This window comes from Xiphophorus maculatus, chromosome 19 (genome assembly GCF_002775205.1).
Source record: "Xiphophorus maculatus strain JP 163 A chromosome 19, X_maculatus-5.0-male, whole genome shotgun sequence".
In the NCBI taxonomy this organism is placed as follows: Eukaryota; Metazoa; Chordata; class Actinopteri; order Cyprinodontiformes; family Poeciliidae; genus Xiphophorus; species Xiphophorus maculatus.
The window spans coordinates 15,832,677-15,853,998 of NC_036461.1; the positions used below are offsets into that span (position 1 = coordinate 15,832,677).

Consider the following 21,322-nt stretch of genomic DNA (forward strand, 5'->3'; position numbering starts at 1 on the left):
AAATAATAAAAAAAATTATTTTATTAGTCAGATCAACAAGTATGATATCGAAGGAAAATTTACTTTAAAAGGAAATATTAACTATTTGAAATTTCATCATGGAGAATAATTGAAACAGGAAATAATTTAATTTCTGATACTTAAAAGCAGCTGAGCCAAGTTATGTCTTTGGCATTGCTGTTTTGAGCAGGGATGGCGTTGCGTGCTTAAGAGCTTCATGTGATATATGGGTGCATCAAACCTGCGAGACAGAGTGAGCAAAGAGTTAAAAGCGTCCGTGTGATGGGCTCACCTCTGCACCAGGCCTGGTGAAAGGCGGCGGGGTGCTGTCGGGGAAAATGACTTCCTGAGACATTACCATCAATCACCAGACAGGTCAGGCCCCCCAATTCTGCCATGAGGACGGACAAGAGGAGAAAGGGGGATGGGGATGGGGGATTAAACTTGAGTGAACCATGGCAGATTTTAGGGTGAACTGACTATTAATCTACCCCTTTCATCGTCCAACTGTGTTATGTCCTTCTCCTTCTCTTGCCTATCTGTCTCATCATACCTTTCTCAGATTCTATTTTCCATTCCCGCATAAAACGGTTACACAGGCATTCACGAATGGCCCCTGCTGATCAGAGTCCTCTCTTCAGCTCAATTGCATCATTAATTATTCCACAGGCAGTGGGCTAGAAGCAAATCTAAAGAGAGGACGAGAAATAGAGCGGGAGCAAGAGTTAGATGATGAGATGGAGGACAGCTGTCTAACACCCCCAGTTGGTCTCTGTCTCTCTCGCTTGCTGTAAATGAAGGATGGGGAGAGGGGAGGGGCTTAGGTTACCTCAGTAAGCGGTTGTGTTACATTCCTGAGAAGGGAAGGTTGAGGGGGGGTGGTTCAACGAGTTGTTGAAAAGAACACAGACGCTTGTCAACAGCCTCTGAGCCAGGGAGCCATCATGCCTTGCGTTAGGCCTGTAGGTCAACGACCTTCTGTAGCATCTAGACAGAAAGATTTAAGGAGAAAAAACAAAACAAAAAATCAAACCATAAGTTACAAGTCACAGCTCGTCTTCATGTAAGGGGTGAGCCAAAAGTCTTAAAATTCTGAGAATCCTTCTTGCCTATATACTGCAAGTAGCAGTTGGGAATCTGAGGATTATCCTTTTTAAAAGCAATAGAAGGAAGACGGAGAGAAAACGGCAGGCACTCAAAGTCCTGTTAAAATGGCCCATTAGATTTAAGGAGTGAAAAGTTCATCAGCTTTATTAATGGGAAGGTATATAAATGAAGTATGAATTACCTGACTTTTATAGAGTGGCGCGAGTGAAACCGGAGAATCTTATGATATAATGCTTTAGTGAGCTGTTCTGAGCACTCTGATGAGCAGGCTGGAGAGAGGAGGAGAAGAGGAGGACGGAGCGAGCAAAGAGAGAAAGACTGAAGTGTGCTGGAGTCCCAGGAGTCCAGCGGCTGGAAGCTTGCCTGACTGTTGCTAACATGCGTGGCTGATCTGGTTTGCTTCGAGAGAAGGCTTGTGGCTTCCGGGCTTGTTCTCTGCGAGTCATTAGCTAACAATGTAAAACATTGACCTAGCAAAAAACAGGGTCAATCACATTTTATTGTTTTTGATCAGCCACATGCAAAACATATATTTTTATTTATAAACATGAATGTGTGAAAACAAGCTTTGTGCACACACGCTCACACACACCATCACGCAGTCAGACACTCAAAACACACATGCTCCCCACCATCCTGTAATAAGCGGTAAGCTGAGCTAGCTGATGGTCATCCTCCCATGGGGCTGCTGGGTTGCTGCCAACTTCCTGCCTGCTTTGTCAGTGGATAAAGCGCCTAACAAACGAGAGGGCTGTAGCTAGGCAGGCCAGCCAGGTCATAAAGGTCACCTCGGCCCCCAGGCAGGATTGAGCCTTAAACCACTACAAGCCGAGGGAAAGAGAGGATGGAAGAATGCACTTAAAGATTCAGCCTAAAAGCTGCAAAAGCCTTCTCTTCTCTATTCTACTTATGTCTTTGCAGTGTTTCATAAAGGCATTTTAACTCTTTTGACATGTTGAGGAACATTAAGAAAGGGAAAGATCCTGAGGGCATTTGTCAGTCCACACAGCTTCATGCAGCCAGATGCCCCTGGGTGTCGAGCAATGACAGAAGAAATCTCTTTGACTCAAACGCACCTAGATGAAAGGACAGCACCAAAGACGTGTCTTTCTGACAGGAGAAAAACCGCATTCAATGACAAAGAGCAGACACAACAGTTTGGCACAGAGTAAAGAATGACTAGGGCTCAGTTGGCTTTATGTCATTCAATGCACCTCTGATTTGCAGCAGTTATATAAGTCAGTCCTATTGAAAGGGACAGAATTTGAAGTGTTTGTCTATAGCAGGCCTATAGGAACTTCTCTTAGATGCATCCGGAATAGAAAAATTCAGGCATTGGTGGAGAGGGAAAAAAAGACTGCCTTCCGCCCCAGCTGTCCATTCAGACGGGGAGAAAATTTGACATGGTTGACTTCAACACATTTAGCATCATTAGCAAACAGGAAGTGTCCCCTGCAGCTGTTTTTGGCAAGGAAGGGGGGTTGTTCCTGACTGAAATGTAATGGACAAATGTTACCCCCCATGTTTGGCTTTGATTTCTGACCTTAAAACAGAAATTGACATTACAAATGTCCTATGATATCTCCCAAATTGGCTTGACATTCCAAGCTTGCCCCCAGGGGTTTCTTGTTTGTCTTCTGTAAGTGGTTGTGCTCTTGTTGTTGTATCCTGAGGCTGACGATTAGAACGCACAGGCCTTTCTCTGGAGAATGTGGAGTCTTAAAGAGACAGGGGAATAGACTAGGAAAAGAGAGGGAGACAGCTAAAAGAGGTGCTGGCTGCATACTGAAATCCTTATTCTCATGAAGATGGATAACATTGAGGAGCTGAAGCATCAAGTGGAAAGAGATATTGAAGCCACCCAATTTTTCTATTCAAATCAAAGATCAGCACCACTTCACTTTGAATGGTGAATTTAAACATAATCTGAAGAACACAGCAAGAGAAGAAGATTAAGTAAGAAAGGTTGTGGTTGCTAATAAGTGCAGAGTGGTTCATCTTATGGTTTCATCTTTGAGGTTTGCATATGACGTGGTTCTATTGATATTGTCAAGTAATAATCTTCTGCGTGTACTGGAGCTGTTCACCACTGAGAGAGAAGTGGTTTTGATGAGTCTCAGCTCCTCTTGTTTGGAGGCCCTTCTCAACAGGATAAAAGGCAGTTGGATTTTTTCAGATTGGGGGATCAATCTTTACTTTAAGCAGAAGAATTTAAATATCTTGGTTTCTTGTTCACTAGTGGTGATAATGATGGAGCGATGATGCGTGATAGATAGGCGGATTGGGGCTTTGTCTGCAGTAATCTGGGCACTGCTCTGGTCTCTCAGGGTGAAGAAAGAGATGAGCCAAAAAAAGGACACCGGTCTGTTAATGTTCAGACCCTGACCCTAATTATGAGACGTAGATCTTGATCAAAAGAACAAGATCACAGAAACAAGTGAATGAAGTTAGCTGACTTTGTAGAGTCATTGGGATTAAATTCTGAGATAGATTGAGGAGCTCCATAATCCAAGGGAGTTTTAATTAAAGCAGTTTCTCCCCTCTGCATTGAAAGGAGACAGTTTGGGTAGTTTGGACATTAGATCAGGATTCCACCTGATCTACAGAGGGTTTTCAGGCAGTAGAGATATACCAGAGCTTAAGGTATGGACTATATTACTTTTCCGGCCAGGGAACATCTAGGGATCCCCCAGAATGAATGAGGTACAATGGACATTGTTTGTTAGACACTTTTTCTGATACACTCCATCAGAAAGATTTAGGTTGCGAGTGCTTATTTTCTTGTTGGTAGCTTTGTGCTTTCCCAATATTGCTTGAATACTTTGGTCTGACTGCATAGAGTCCTCTCTTTTTTACTTCTTATCCAAGGTGTGCTGTGATATCAAAAGTAGAAATCTTGAATCAGAGACTTATTAAAGTTTAATTTTTGGGTTTATGAGTGGCAGCAATAACAAGTGTTGTAGATATTGTTCCATATGGGAAAAATGGGGGTGGGTCCTCTTTTTTGACAGGCCCACCAGGACACTAATGATCTGCTTATAGCTCTTAAAAGTACCTCACAAAGGCGGGATACCAATTACTTCTCACTTGCAACAAGCAACATCACAGAGGACCAAAGAACGGGGGAGTGATTTTAGAGAATTAGAGAAAAGTGCCAACAACTTAAAAGTAGTGAGTGGGGCTGTGTGTTCACATCAGACAAGCTGGAGAGGAAAGAGCAGAACAGAGCTGGTGCCCCTGAGCAGGCAGTTACCACAACAAAGACTGCAGACTGGTCTGAAAAAGCAGGCCAAATTCCTGCCCTCTAGGACCTGGCTTAAAGGTTGAGTGAAAACTTTGAAATATGTGAATGAGATGAGCTGAGCAGAGGTGAAAAAATATGGTGTGGAGAAAGCACGGAGAAAGCACGAAATGAAAGAAGAGGGTTTTGACACCACCTAAGTTGTGCTTAGAGGATGGATAAGAGATCCTGAAGGATCTGCTCCAGATTGTGTTGATGAAATGTTACTTCATGAAAGTAGAAAAGATGACATTGACCTGTAAGTCTAAAGTCTTACAACATCTTCAAAGGATGTACACAGCTTATAAATACAAACATGACAGATATATTGGGAACTTCACTTTGTATTTGTGAATTTTCAGACTTCAATCCATATAATGAATCAGATTTTAACAGTCTTATTTTTTCATTGATCTAAGGGATCTTTTCCTACTCTATTATACATGATATTGCTTGACAAAATCCCTCTAAAACATCTTCTTCTGTTTGTTGGTCAATTGCTATGTCTGGAGGTGCATTGGGATTTTGTGGGAGTGATTGCTATTTAGCCTCATGGAGACTGGTACAATCAGATGCCTATATCTTTACACCCTCCGGGGCTTCTTCCTCACCCTCTCTCCATTCAGCCCTCCCTCCATCTCTCTCCTCTTCACTCACTTTACTTTTGCTGTAGCTTGGCAAGCGAGCAGGCCAGTTATGGCATAGAGCCTCTCTACAACCTTGCACTGTCTCCAGTGAACATAAATTAATGGTGTAGAGCAAACAGGCTGCTGGCTGAGATCCAGGAGCTGGCTTTAGGAGCCCAGCCAGCGATTGTTGTGGGGGGGAGCTGTGGTAGCAACAGTGGGAGTAGTACTGATGCACTGCCAAGCAGCCTACCAGCCAGCCAGCCAGAGAGGTAGACAGACAGACTGGGGGCCTTTTCCCTCTGTATTAGATGCTGTAAGCCCCACTTATTCGCATTCTATTTGCAATCATCACTGTTTTACTGTCGAAGGGAGTCCACAGAGAGTGCTTATTGAGTGTGGACGCTTCAGAGTTTGGAGTGGGAGAGACAGAAGCGTAGTGGTATGTTCTGAATGCAGATTGTATGAGGTGCAGATGTAAATGTAGTTTCATTTGCTGTTATCTGAGGTTGGCATGCAGTGCGTGCGGTTTGTTGTTTGGCATCATGTGAGTTCTGTTTATAAGTAGTCTGGATCTCTTAGAGAGTGTGTGCGCGCGTGGGGGTGCTTGTGTGTGTGTGTGTGTGTGTGTGTGTGTAATCAAGAGGGCAGGCAGCCGGGTTGAGTCATTGAGTCATGCGGCATTCTTGCCCCATTTCTGACTGTTGTCAGGAAGCAATGTAGTTCCTAGAGAAATAAAACAAACACCCTGTGATACATGCCACCTCTACCTTACAAAAGTCTGCAAAAGAAGAGGAAGAAAGCAAAAAATACAGTATGATACAAAATGTATATGACACTAAAAAGACATCATTTCTACTTTTTCTCATATGCTGTCATACAGTGGCCTGCAAAAGTATCAATGCCATTTTAAAGTCTTTAACCTCAGATTCTTTTCTTGGGGCTTTGTCTGCAGTAATCTGGGCACTGCTCTGGTCTCTCAAGATGAAGAAAGAGATGAGCCAAAAAAAGGACACCGGTCTGTTAATGTTCAGACCCTGACCCTAAATTCACCATTCAAACTACCCAGATTCTCAGATTTAATAATCTAAGATTCTTCTAGGGGGGGTTTCTATTCTTTTTTTCTGGGAGTAAGAGTTGTGAAGTGGAAGGAAAGTTATACAGTACAGTGTTTTTAGTTTTTCATTTTCTTAAATCGTAAAATAAAAATTTGGGGTGCACTTGTGTGCTCCCATCATTATTCTGACTCCCTTTAACAAAATCCAGTAACCTCACTTTAAAAGTCACCTGTATCGACCTAAAGACACCATCCCCTCAGTGAAACATGGTGGTGGCAGCATTATGCTGGTGGGATACTTTTCTTCATCAGGGACAGGGCAACTGATCAGAGATGACAGGAACATTAACAGAGGTAAATGCAGGGTAATCCTGGAAGGAAAACTGTTACAAGCTGTAAGAGACTTGAGAATACAACGGAGGTTCATCTTCCAGAAGAAAAGTCTTTCAAAACATACAGCCAGTGTTATTTTCATGTGAGAACCTGTGCCAGGACTTAAAAATAGTTGTCCACAGATGTTCTCAATCATCCTGGAGAGCCAATGGCCGGTAATTTCCTCACTATTTTGCAGAGAAAATAGGCCAAACAAACACATTCTCCTCCTATCATAACAAGTACAGGTAGGCTGAGTGCAGGGTAAATGCTCTTCACTGTGCTGTGATTGTTTTTGATTTGAAAACTTATGCTAAATTTATTTGACATATCTGTTTGATCTTTCATTAATGCTGATACGCATTCAATCTCATTGTCATTTGTCAAAGAATCCCAACCTAATATTATTAACTATGACAACTTCATATTTAAAATATGCCAATCTTAGCCCTGCTCCATGCAGAATCCATATTAAAATGTCATTCCTTCATTTGTTCCTGACAGTGAATATTATTATCATCTTCCAGTCACTTTGATTAAAAACAAATATGATTCCAATCAAAGTTTGAATGCAATATTTCTCCAGAACTTGACACAATAAGTCATAATGGAACTGCTCAATGATTACAACACAAGGAAAATAACCTGGTAAAATAATATTTTGCATGTTTATTTTCCAAAATAAACAAACAATTCAACTAAGTAGAAGATAAAAGCAGATGATCTGAAATCGCTATCCAACAAACAGCATAACTGGGATCTAATCACAGAAGTCATCCCGAGCAAATCCTTTGTGTTGCCATGGCACTGGGGGTAAACAGCCAATGGCCTGTGATTTCCTGGGAGTCATTAGCATGGAATAGGTTTGCAAGCCACTGCAACCTTTTGACCTGGCTCCATAACTCATGTCACACACTGATGATGTAATTAATCAATGGAGGTCCACCGGCGGCTCCTGTGAGGGGGGCTGCATGATCAGTGGGTGGAGTGGAAGCATCAGAGCTGGGAAAGTGGTGGGGGTTGCACGGAGCAGTTGGGATAATGATCGGGCTGTGGGGTTTGATGACGGCTGCAAATAGGTGTCAGGAGAGTACAAAAGTGATATATAGCAAACTGGGTGTTGAATGAGTAGATGGGAGTCAGCATGGGCGAAAGGTGTGCTGTGAAGTAAGAGTGGTCCAGCAGTACATGTGGTTATTATGTGTGGTGTGTGTTAAAATGCCAAGCTGGGCTCAGGGGGAGTTTAAGGACCGTACCCAGCAGATGATAGAGCTACCTCAGCTTGTAATGTTCAGAAACCAATGGGGCTATTACTTCCAGGCTTATCAGAGAGCAGGGAGCACATCAGACCCTGCAATTTAGCCAGTAGTCAGTCACACATACAAATATGCAGACATAGCTCGATGCTTTGATGAATGGCAGAGTGTGATCTGCCTGTGCAGATTGTCAGAACAAGGCTACGTGTCTTAAAATAGATCGCATTGCATGTCTTTTTGTTTCAAATGCATTTCTATATAATTAACAGAGTGGTTTCAGCTTAACAGTTGCACCAAGACAAATTGAAATTGACCGAAATCATTTGCAGACTGTTATTACGCCTTGCAATAAAACCTTGTAAGGATATTGGCTTTGGTGTTTTTAACGGAACATATTGAATGGATCCAAAGCTGTTTGGGAGGTTATCAATACTCTTCCTGTTCTTCCAGTGTGTTTGTGTTTCGGTCAGTAAATAGAACATATTAGGGGTGACTACTTTCTTTTCCAAGTCTAAGATTTTTTTTGTGTGCTTATTGGCTGATTACCAATTACCAGATTTACTTACGATTACCATTAACAGATTAGTTTGAGGCCTAAATAGTAATTTCTCATATTTTTACAGCAGTCTATCTTACTGTGTCTGAGTAATTGGTCTTGAATCATTAAATATGCATGTGTATAAGCATCACTGGAAAGGTGAACTCTTCAGGATGCAGAGAAAACTATTACCTTTAGCTGTATGTGATTGCAAAGGTGCTTCGGATAAGAATTTATACCATATTAAACCTTTTTTCTATTTCTTCAGGTTATGCACATAAAATAATATATTTTATTGGGATTTTATGTTTTTGACTTGAAAAGAAAATAAACAAATAAATACATTTATCCTCTTGTATTTATTTAACTCCATTGTATTTATTCAACTCCATCAACACTTTGTAAAACTATCCTTGGCTATAATTACAGCTACAAATTGTCTTTACCATCTTTACACATCTTCACCCTGAAACTTTCGGCCAATTCATCTTTGCAAAACAATTCAGGATCACTCAGAGAGATTGGAGAATATTCATTTTTAAGTTTCAGCAGTTATACTTGTTATATACAAGTATATGCTTTCAATATATAAACCATTTCACTTTAGCTCTGACGATATGTTCAGGGTCATTGACCTGCTAGAAGGAGAACCTCCACTCCAGTCTCTACTATTCAGAAGCCTCTAGCAGTTTTTTTTTCATGGGATTCCTCTGGGTTTTGCTCCATTCATCTCCTCATCAACTCATATTAGATTTTGACCCTGCTGATGAAAAGCATCAAAGTGTTGCCACCACCATGTTTCACTGAGGGAATGAGATTTTCATAATTTTTCACATTAGGGATATTGTTCTCTAGTTGAAGTATCTTCCACCTCACAATTATGTATTTCTTATTTTTGTCTGCGGTAGAAAATCCCACTGAAATGCATCATGGTTTGTGGTTGTAACGTGTAAACCTGTTGCAAAGGTTTAAGGGGTGTGAGTGCCTTTACAAGACACTGTGCCTTGTGTGCAAGTCTGGAAGTGCATCAGTGAAAACGTCTTGCAGGATTGCAAGGAGAGGAAGGAAGATCATAGAGAGCTGGAGAAGGAATGAGTTAAAGGGTGAGAGCTGGAAGAGCCATGAGCTGGACAAAATAGGATTTTTTTTTCTTTTACTGTCATGTCTATGCGGTCAGAGTAAATCTCCTTACTCAGGGGTTTTGTGTGCAAGGGGGCTTTAACGTCCCCACTCTCCTTGATGAGACATCTTTCTTGTTTGTTCAAACCATTCATTACGTGGAGGCTGCTGGACGAGCTGTGCCGCTGGCCGGCGTATTTATCACCAGGCTAGAGCGTGCTTTGGCTGACAGTAGGCGATTGATGACCAGGTCTGGGCCTGAGAGGCTGAAGAAGCCTTAATACAATGTAAATGACCCACTCCCATTTCCAATCTAGGCTAAACCTGAACCCCATCCCTGCCAAGGTATCTTTACCTAAGAATCTGCCTGTGGTTTCTGTGCACATGTGCATATGTCTGTGCTTGCTCTGTTACATATGCAAGAGAATTTAGATGAACACAATGGAAGCATAGAAATTTTAGGGGTGTGGGAAAACAGGCTGTACTCCTGAATCACATTGCTGTCGAAAGGATGTGCACAAATAAGGCAAACATGCAGATGTATAGGCGTCTATTTTCTCTCTACACCAATACGTCTTCTCTTTGTATGCACTTTCATTTGTGCATACACACACAGACACACGCACCCGTACGCACAATAACTCTGTCACTGCTAGCCAAGGAAATGTCAGCACCTGGCAATCAAAAATTGCATTTCTATGCAAGCATTATCATTGTCCCTTAGTTAATGATTTTAGCATATTAAAAGGGTCTGTGTACACAAGTACAAATCAGATTAATCCTCCTCTGCGGCGGGGACTCATTATTTGTCCAATCTGAGTCTTGTTTGGTATTAATTGAGCACATTCCTTGAACCATATTTTTAATCTATCCTTTAATTAAAACATTGAAACAGGCAGGACTACCTGAAAAATGAAATCCTCCTCCACACCGACATGACTTCACACTTACATCAATTATTTCCACAGTAAATGAGAAAATGCTTCTTGAGCAACTGTTATCACGTCGTGTTAAAATTGGATTCAATTAGCACAAGCCAGTGGAGCATTACCGGCTGCAGAGTTTGCTTTCTTGATGAGCTTGAGAGCTGAAATGACGAGGCCAAAGTTTTTATGATTGGAGGTCGTGTTTTTTTTTGTTTTTTTTTTTTGCTGGAAAAAGGGGAATGTGTGTCAGTGATGCCTGAAACCATCTGAAAATAGAGAGGGATTTAAACGTCACCTTTTCAAAAAGAATTTTTCTTTGTTTTGATTTGCAGGTGTCATGCCTGTGAAGGTTTTTATGTGCCTGTGTGTATTTCTGTTTGCACACGCTTTGGGTGTGCATGCACACGGGCTGAATGAAACACATAGTGTCTCATTTGTTTCGTTTGCGTGCGCCCCGACTCTTAATCTGGCCCTTAAAGACATCTGTCACCAGCGATCACTGTTGTTTTGTCATGCTTCATAGCAGGCCCAGAGGGAGCGAGGCAGCCCAAGGTCTGCCATTTATATCAACCAATGTTTTTTAGATTGGACCTGACACAAATAGTTTCATTGCAACCCTTGTCGGAGATTTCCATTTTCAGGTAAAAAATGCTGGCAGAGCTGTAGAGGAGATTTCACAGTATTCAGTTCCTTTGGCATTAGCCTCTATTCAGCTGCTCTCTGTGAAAAAGCCACCACTAGGATACATGTCAGACATTCAAGGAAGGATAAATGTATTTGCTGCAAATCTGCTCCCACTCATTTTGCTGCCTGGTATTATGAAAGGATTCTCAGACACTACAATATCTGCGTTGGGCCAGCTGCAAAGTCTTGTCAGCCTGCGTATGTCTGTTAGAGTCTTCTTTAGCTCTGCGTGCAACACATATGTTTAGTATACACACTACATATGTTGAAGTTATTTTATTTGTCTGTGTGGGCGGCCTGGAGATTTAAAATGGGGCTTTCATAACTGACACTTTTGACAAACTTGTTTGACCAGCTCTGACTGGTTTAACACTGAATTTTGAGCGTGATTCTGTGCGAGAGGGGGTGAAAGCATGCATCCTGAATGTCCATACCGTGTAAGGGAGTGGCAGGGTTGGGTGGAGGTCACAAGTAGGTGCAGTCTTAGATTACACAATGCAACAAACGCAGGAGCATATTGCATGCATACAACAATGTGCAGCAGCATGCAACATGACTCACACAGCCCTTTTAACTCTTCCAGATTTTGCCATGTCATAAAGACAAACCCCATGTTTTTGACTGAGGTTTTTATGTAATGAATCAACGTAAAATATTGCATGCATTATTGTACGGTGGAAGATGGTATTGACAGCATTATGGTTTTGAAGTACAAAAACAAACCTTTTTGAATATATTTTTACCATCTGACCCATTCTTCTTTGTAAACCATTTTAAGTTCATTTACTTTAGATGAGCTGCATCTCTGAATATCAATCTTTCAATTTTACCATAGATTATTTGTTGAATTTAGCTTTGGACTTTGACTGAGTCATCTTTTTGTAGCCCTAGCTGTATGTTTATGGTAGTTGTTCTACTGGAAGGAAAACATCCACCCTGCCTCCAGGATTTCAGAGGCTGTATTAAAGTAAAGTCACCCAAACATCTACTTTGACCAGCAGATGTCCCTACTCAAAGAAGTTACCCCTACTGCATGATTCTTGCACCACCATGTTTCACTATGGGGGTGGTCTCTTTAGGCTGATGTGCACACAGTGTTTTGCTTATAAGCCAAAATGTTTAGCTTTTTCTCAAAAAGCAAACTGAATTTCTTATAACTTTGTTCTGTTCACGCTCCCATAAAGGCATTTGTGGAATAGTTGTTATCCTATGAGGTGTGGATCTCTGCAGCTCCTCCAAAATAATAATAGGTATCCTGGTTTCCTGCTTCTCCGATTAATCAGGAGACCTAGTTGAGCTATTAATTTAGGTGTAGAATGAAGACTTCTTAGACTTGCACTTCTGCCATATCCTCCCATTTTCCTTTTACTTAGCTGTTTATGCTCCTCTTCAATTTGGTCTCTCACATAAAAGTGATAATACATTCAGGTTTGTGGCTGAAATACTTTGAAAACAAGTATGTTCATGTGTTAATTTCCTAGAAATGTCCATGCTTCTGTTATGTCAAAGCAGCTCATGTTTGTTTGTGTTTGTCTCTGTCTGTTTCCTCCTGCAGCATCCATACCCCTCTGAAGAGCAGAAGAAGCAGCTAGCCCAAGACACGGGCCTCACCATCTTACAAGTAAACAACTGGTGAGTTAAGATTTCCGCCTTCCATATCTCCGCCACCAGCATCGCTCTGCCTTTCATTCTCAAAAGCCTTTGCCTCCATGTCTACCCACCAGCCATGACGGCTAATACTCCTAAAGTGTGAAAACCGTTTATGTACATCCCTCCCCGCCATCCATAGACACACACACTCACAAACAGTGACAACCTTTGTGGCATTATTATGTTTGAGCTACCAGGATGTGCCAGTGTTACTGGTACAGTGTTCTGCAGCTGAGTCTGTGATCTTTGCGGATTTGATGTATATATATATATATAGTTGGATATATTGAAAGAAGCAGACAGAGATCATAAGCTGTCCCTACAGCTCCCATGTCTACCGCACCCTTTATCCACAAAAAAAAATAAAGATAAAATATATATATATATACAGTATATATTCCAAGCTCTGCCACGAACACCCCACAACAAGCAAAACTGCCTTCCACCCCCTCCCCGTTTTACATGAGCTATATGGTGGATTAAGGTTTTGGTGGCCTGGCCAGCAGGGTCTTTGTAGATGGCTTAGCACATAACTGGGGGTGGTGGATTAAATAAAATGATCACAGAAGCAAAGAAATGATACAGGAATTACTTATCAAAATACTAGCCCAGGTTTTATCTGCGGCTTAATTTGGTTCAGTACATTCTCAGGCTGATGTTCAGATTAATTGAACTGACAGCCTCCTTTCAAAATTTCCAGGAAGGTATTTGCACGGATTTCAGGTCTTACACAAACTTAATTATATGGAACCCCATTTTATCATTCTAATTCCATGTAGTGGGGGTTCTATTTACAAATGACAAGTCTGTGCCTTTTATTCACAGCTTTCCTTAATATATTTATCAAAGCGGGTTCATTTACAAAGTGCTCTATCTGTTGGATACAGGCAGGCCGACATTAACGAAGCTTTTAGGTTTATCAGCCTCGCAGCCTGACAAGCCACCCGAGGGTCAATTGATTTTTTGGTTCTGTGATTCATTTTTTTCCCTCATTTTTACCGGATCACAATGAGAAACATGCCTGCAGAATTAGCCGGGTTTGTCAGCCTTATCTATCAGCCACCCACCCCCCCACATCTCCCAGCGCCTCCCTTCCTCTTCCCCCCTCAAAAAAACCCCCAACCTAAAATGGCTCTGTCTCTTTCACACACCCTTTTGCTTTATTCCCTTGTAGCCAGGGGAAGTCAAGCTACTTAAATTGGCCACAGGAATCGTTGTTATCAGACTTTAATGCACCCTACAGTGTGGATAGCATTTCAATTACACCAGTAACCAAAGATTAGACCCCGCTTGCCTGTTTCATGCCTCATGCCACGTTGTGCACCTTACCTACAGAAGCAGAAAATTGAGTTGCCTTGCCTATGTCATGGTGATTAATGTAGAAATACTCAGCTAAACTGGGAGGAGAGAGACAGAGTAACAGATAGAGGCATAGACAGATATAGGCAGAGTCCCTGACTTATCTTTAGTCATGAAATTTAAGCATCAGATTTATCTTACCCGAGCACAATTTTTTGAAGCCTTGCAAAAGTATTCATGCTTTTTTATTTTCTTCTAATTTTGTCACATATTGTCCACAAACTTTGAAACAAGAGAATTAGGTTAATCTGATGAAAAAGAATATATATTCTACTAGGGTTTTCTGTCATACATCAACACACGGTAGAATTGTGAAGTGGAAGAAACCTATACAATGATTTATTGGTAAAACTCTAAAAATGTAGTTATGCTTGTGTACAATAGGTTATAGAATCACCTTTTGTTGCAATAACAGTTGGATGTGTTTTTCAGGTGTTCACCAGCTTAGCACATGTACAGTGTATTATTTTATTTTTTTTTGCAAAATATCTGAAACTCAGTCAGGCTGTGTGGAGAGCTTCTGTTAACACATAATGTGGATTAAAGTCTGGACTGTGACATGGTCAGTCTACCAGGTGAGGATGGGCTGATCTCAACCATTCTGCTGTAGCTCTTGCTGTATGTTTAGGGCTTTTGCCCTGCTAAAAGGAGAGTCTCCACCTCAGTGTCACAGTTTTATTCATACAAAAAATTAAGGTCATGCTATTATTTTTCTGTCCACTTCAAATGTATGCACTACTTATTTTTGATCCATCACATAAAATCCCAGTAAAACAGAAGTAAGTCTGTGGTTGCAATGTGACAAAAAGTGAAAATGTTTAAAGGGTATTGAAGGTTTGGCAAGGTGCTGCAAATTTATGTGCATATGTATCAATGTAAAATTATCTACACATGGTCATGAAGTTGAAAAATGACACAATAGCTGCACGAATAAACTTTCACATGGAGTAAAATGTTTCTAACTAATATAAATAAGACACAAATGAAGAGAAGAATCTTGTACTGCGAGGCCATCAGTACTTTACTCTGAGTTTTGTCAGCACAGGATGCTTCCACATTAAGGGATGTGTTACAGGGAAGGAGAGGCGAAAGGATGACGTTTTCCATATCTTACTTTCCATGCCAGTAATTTACAATGTTCTGTGCTGATTTATTTCTGGTTCTACTCGGCCCTTATACGGCCCATATGGGGATCACTTGAAGCATTTCTGTGTTATAAAAAGAGAATAAAAAGAAAAAAAGAGCAGCTTTCCAAATTCCTGGCTGGCCCTCACATTGTTCTGTAGTTCTCTTTGATGCATGGCTGCTGCGACATTACCCGGCCAAAGAGGGGCCGAGGGAGACAGAGACAGACGAAGGGAGAGATAGAAGGAGAGGATGAGTGGGGGCGGTGGATGGGAGGGGACGGCCGCCGTCTTCGGTTACCAGAGCTTTCCCTTGGGGAAAGGATGTGCTGAATCAGGGCTTTGTCCTCGGGCACAATCGCAGCCCGGTGAGGGCACAACGGCGCTCTGTGTGATAGTCAATGGACAGTGCATTTCGCTCTTTTCCCCACTTTTGCATCGTCAAACCTCCTCGCACCCGTACCTTCCCTCCCTGTACGTTAACCTGCAGTTCACCTGTACACGGAAAACAAAACCCAGATGGTTTGAAGTCTTTTGTGTTAGCACCGCCGACACGCTCCACCTGCTTCAGTATCTAGTGCATATCATTAGCTAACAGCCTCACCTGCTTGTAGCCCACACCCCATTAGCTGTTCAACGTTAATAAAGAGCAAAGGAAGAGGTTAAAGTCCACAATCGTGCCTCCCTGGTGCTGAGCAGATGAGGAGGAGGGCTCAATTGTTCTGCTAATAGTTCCAAAAGTGTGTTTGTGTTTGTGCAGGCTATGCACATTACAACAGGAAGCATTTGCACATGCACATGTGTCTGTACCCCATTAGTTAACCATAAAGTAGCGTTTTTGTTTTATTTTTTGTTTTTTTTCTTGACATTTGCACCCAAGACAGATTGGAGGCGTGGTCTGGAAAAGGTGAGGGCCATGTCTCCCACTGCATTGGCGTCTGCACGCTGAAACATTTACCGTTTACAGTATCTAGCCATGTATTTGCCTGTCTCAGCAGCTCCTGGTGTCCTGCTATCAGTCTGTGCTAAATGGAGCCTGACTGAATCCTTTCATGTCATAGTGTCAGACCCAGGAAGATGGGCCCTCACTCACTTCCATAAACCCACACGGCTGACTATCCCGCCATTATTTACCTCCGCAGCAATGCCAATGCACAGCAGCACACACATTGTGGGGAGAGTAAAAGGGGGTTGTTTCATGAGTGTGGGAAATGACGGTGATGACAGATGACTGGGAGAAACAACATCTTAAAAAAAGGGAAGGAAATCATCCTTTCCTTATTCCCTCATCTCACAGGCAGTCATTTCTGTGGCAGAGGGAGAGGCAGAGCAAGTCAGAGAACGAATATGTCACTTCTTGGCATCTGTGATGACTGACTGCTGTGCCACTGGAGCACTAATAACAATAAAGAGGGCAGTAAGCCACACACTATTTTTACTTCTCTGCCTCCTCTCCACAGCCAAGGGGCAGGCTACATGCACAGACAGAAACACACACACACACACCCCTACATGCACTGGGGAGAGACTCTAATTAGCGGCAGAAAGCAATACAATGAGTGAGTTATTAAGACATAGGGGCGGATCGCGGCCAACCTTTGGCCCTTGTCAGAGCACAGGTCACATGATAAGGGAAGGATATCCGCCAGACGACGGCGCCAAGCAGCCTGTGCCCATTGAGAAGATGAAATAGGCTAAATCTCTGCAGCCATTCAGGGCAAGGCATGGTGCACTCATTGTTTTCTTCAATGAAAGAAATAAAACTATGTTCAGCAAGGTGATAAGAGAAAATAAGAAAACTATGACATAAATATTGAGTCAAAATCATGAGGGATGTCCTCCAATACTTTAGTGGTTGAGATATCAACAAGTGCAGGCGCTTGAGATCCTTTTACTTAGAGCAAAACTGAAAATGGTAAAGCCTTTATTGCCGTGAATGTTAAAAAATTATATAAAAAACATTACTTGCAAATAGATAAAAACAATACATTGTGCATACTATTGATACTGTCACTTCTGTCATTGAGTTGCTTGAAAACTCGGTAGCTTTAAGTACCTGCAGGGCGCCTCAGTATCCCTCTCCAACAAAGGGTTAACTTGGTTTGGACAGCTGTTATAATGTTGTAAATACATTTAAAACATACAATTCTTTTCTGTGGAGCAGTTCGCTAAAGTGCTATGCTAGGTTAATGTTAACCTATTTTCTCTGTTTTGATAAATTGTCTCAGTTTATTTACATTTGGTTCCAGGTAATTATGTGTGGAGAATATGTAGAGAATATTTTATGCTTTTTTTTTTTTTACTTTTTTTAAATTAAATTGCAAACTTTATAGACCAGTGTTTCAGCTGCTCTTGGCTCATTTATCCAGAGCAGCTGTCTGGGAATATCACAACACAACACATGGGTGTGGAGCTGCAGCACCCAATGCAGTCTCTTTTTCAATGTGGATGAATGTTACTGTCAACGGTGAAAAGCACCAAGATTGTGAGTCAAAATCCTGATGTATTAGATTAGCCAAATATGAATAGCCTATAAAAGACCTTTTCAAGTCACACCAAAATATGGTGTGAATATTAAAAGCTATCAGTGCTCAGCATGGCTGCATGATTCAGCTGTGTAGCTGATTGGGTGAATTCATGACATTCTTAAAAAAAAATAAATAAATAAACACCACCACAATTTATTATTAAATTGCAGCCCAATCATATTGCTTTCAGAAATTAACCTATTTATGTCAAATCTTCATTTGTCTCATATTGTGCACACACAAACTGCTCTAATATCTCTGAACTCTTTCGTTTTCCTTACAACGGGGCTCCGTCACTATTAAAATCTTTCCTTCTTTTTTCCTCCTGCTTGAACAACCAAGGTCCCTCTAAGAGTTTTTGGTTTATATCTCCAGGGGTTCATAGCTTTGTTAAGATTCATGAGCAAAACTTTTAATGATAAAACACATTTGTTAGGAGTATGTGAGAACAACATAGAAACAGAAAGCGCGTTCCTCCAAGGGAAAAGTATTTTCCACTCCCATTTAATGCCCAACGAGACACTTAAAAACACTTGCTTTTATGATTTTTTTATGATTTTTTATGATTCTCTGGTTTGGCAGAAAAATGCACTATGAAATGCAAAATAACAATAACTAATATTTTCCAAATGTAACAAAGTTGTGAAACTGGCCTAGCTGCCTTTTTCCACATTCTTTATAAGTATTTAAGTCTTATGAATCACACACTCACAGGCTTTTGAGGTCCTCCACCCCCTCTTCACTCTCTTCATGTCTGTCTTAGATTTCCATCATTTCTTTTTTTTCTGCCACAGTGGCAGTGGCCAGTTGAAGGAAGTTGCTGGTTAGCTATCTAACTTTGACCCAGATGAAAATGTCATGCCTTTTTTTTGGCAGCAATCAGGGACTCTCAAAAGCAGCCATCTCATACCCCAGACTTTCTAAATATACAGTCGGAGAGTGGAAAGGTTACAGCTCTGCATGTGTGTGCGGGTGCGTGTGTACTCCACTGTGGTGCTACAGTGAGTGTATATGTGCATCTAACTAAAAGGAGAGACTATCAGGACGCTGCCAACATAGGCATCATGATCCCTCTCATTTAGGGACCACTAATTGGCAGTTAATTAGCAGAATTGACTCTGTTGTCAGATCCCAAGTGCAAGCCCCCCTACTAACACCCTCAGCCCACTAAGTTCATTTGATCTGGCTGCCTCCTTGATGTCATAATAATAATCCCATTTTATCAGTTTTGGATGAAGAAACTCGTTTGGAAAAACATATTCTCATTATTGGCACCGCCGGTACGGCGCAGACTCCCCGTCGTAGTGGGTTTCATTTTGATTTCCACTCTGTTCTGGAGTTGTCACAGATCCAAATAGCTGCTCACAGCAGAATCCAGACACATGCTTTACTCACAGGGTAAGCCATGGGAGCATTAAACAGCTGATGCTAATGTGTGCCACCGTGTTTATGTCTGCTCTAAGTGTACAGCATGTGTTGCGTGTGAGTGTGAGAGCCCTGTTGAAAATGTTCAGTGTAATTAACAGGGCCCACTCCCCTTTATCGGGCACCGGGGGCACATTGGGTCAGAGCGTGGCTTGGACACCCACCGAGGTTGCGAAGAGAGCCCAGTGCCCACCTCTCTGTGTGTGTATGATTATGAAAAACAGGTGGTGGATTTAATAACGCTGGCAATGTCGGGCGATCATGCACAAAGAAGCAAAAGAAAAAATGAATGCCTTTTTACTTGTTTTCCCATTACATAGACTCTCCAAGGCTGTGGAATTCTCCCAGCTAAGACGGCATGCAAGCAGAACGAAGCCAGACGAGGCAAGACAGAGAAGCAGAGCGCTATAAGAGACATTACAGAGAAAGCATTAGAGAGAGAGGGAGATGGAGAGAGATGGGAGGAGGGAGGTCTTTGTACTTCTCTGCTCCTTTTGGCTCTTTTATTCCTCAATGGCTTGGTTTTATTGGTGGGTCGTTTAATAACAAGGGCTCCACGTTTGAAATGAAGTTGGGCTGCGTTTGCGTGGGCAGGCCTCTTCCTTTTAATTTTTTCAATTATTTATTTTTTTATTTTAGAATGATAATTTTTTTGAACCAGAGGTGAGAACCGGATAAAGATTGAGAGAATACACCAGAGAGAGCGAAGGGAGCGAGAGGGCGAGAGTGTGGGAGAGGGAGGATTCAAAGAGAATACAAGGAAGGAAAGTAGGTTAATTTATTTCGTTTGTAATGCGTGAAAAAAAAAAAACTTAAAAAAAAAAAGTTAGTGGTTCTGAGAAGTCAAGTGTTGGGATTCTATTTTCATGAACAAGAAGCTTAATGTGCACGGGCAGCCATAGTAAGCCTGCTAGAATCTCCCTGTGCCTCAGGCCATCTGTGAGCAGAATAGCAATTTTATTACTTTGTCATTAAACCAATTTCACAGCAGTATTGTTTGTTAATGAGCAGCCGCAAACGAGCGAAGATGTCACGTACTGGAATAGCAGCAAGATTTGTGACCCAGGCACTCCTCTATCTCATTCCCTCAACCTGTGCCTCATTCTTATTCTTCCTCCTTAACATCCTTACTGTCATCCTCACCATCTCTCTGCCGTCCACCCCTTCCTCTCCATATACTCTCCGCTGTAGAGGTCCTTGCCTCATAAAGGGGGAAACTGCCAAAAGATAAAATGCAAAGTCTATAGAGTCGAATCCCTGTTTATGAGCTTCCATTTGTCTTTAGAGCTCATTCGTATGGCTGGTTTTCAGGATGTACAATTTGAAAACCCCTTAGAATTTCTTATTATTTAGCTCTTAAACTTTACATGAGTCTTAATGGCAGACATCCAAAAATACAAAGCATATGATTATCAGGGACTTTTTGTTATACTTCATAGTTGTTTACGTGTAAAGGTGGGACTAGGGCTTTTTTTTTTAGGTGAATTTGGTGAAGTAGTGACATTTTAAGTAGAGATGAATCAATCAGATTTTCATTGACTAATTTTAGTCTTTAGTCTACTATTACCAGATTTCAACAATGTTTATTTTTAGAATTTTAGAGATACACTGATAGGCTGGCCAGAGATTAAAGTCAGAGATTTTTTCTAGACTGGCTCTGATTACTGATGAGCAGAGAAATACTTAAAAAAATGAAATTGTTTTAAGTTGCTTTATTAAATAAACTGAGTAAACTCAATTTATACCTCATCTGCATCACTGGTGGATCTACTGCCATTATTTTGATAAGGAGCAGAGGTGATGTCACACTGTGTGAGTGATGGAGATTCCCAAATGAGTTTTCTTTTTGAACCTAATAAAATCATATATGAAATGATCAGACTGCAGAGCTAAGAAATGGCAAAGGAATCAAATGACAATGACTGAAGAGTATATCCAACAGGTTTTCTTCCAACTCTTTTTGTACCTCTGACCAAATTTTTAAACATTTCACTGATACTTAAAACAGCTAGCTTTGAGTCCTTTCCCCACAGTGACAGCTTCTACACTGAAGAATGCAATCTGTTAGATCTCATTTATGTTGCTTTCAGAGATCAGAAAAAAGATCATCATCTCTAATTTTAGGCAATGATCAGGGCACTTATTAGTAAGGGTCTGCTTTTACAAAGAAAGCCATGCATTTTAGCTGCTGTGAATGTCCCTTTATAGCTCGTCACTCCGTTTTACTCTCGAGGTGAGTCTGAATGGGCTCCTGGTCATTTTGTGTTTTAC

The 21,322-nt window shown here is 41.4% G+C and overlaps 1 protein-coding gene across 8 annotated transcripts in view; it reads left to right on the top strand.

The window, feature by feature from the left end:
• meis2 (Meis homeobox 2) overlaps positions 1-21,322 on the top strand; it is a 93,197-nt gene that overhangs the window by 48,727 nt on the left and 23,148 nt on the right. For all 8 annotated transcript variants that reach the window (XM_005798315.2, XM_023352648.1, XM_005798317.3 and 5 more), the window contains exon 9: positions 12,521-12,597. In XM_005798315.2, coding sequence (XP_005798372.1) covers positions 12,521-12,597 — 77 coding nt within the window. The remainder of the gene's footprint in view (positions 1-12,520; positions 12,598-21,322) is intronic.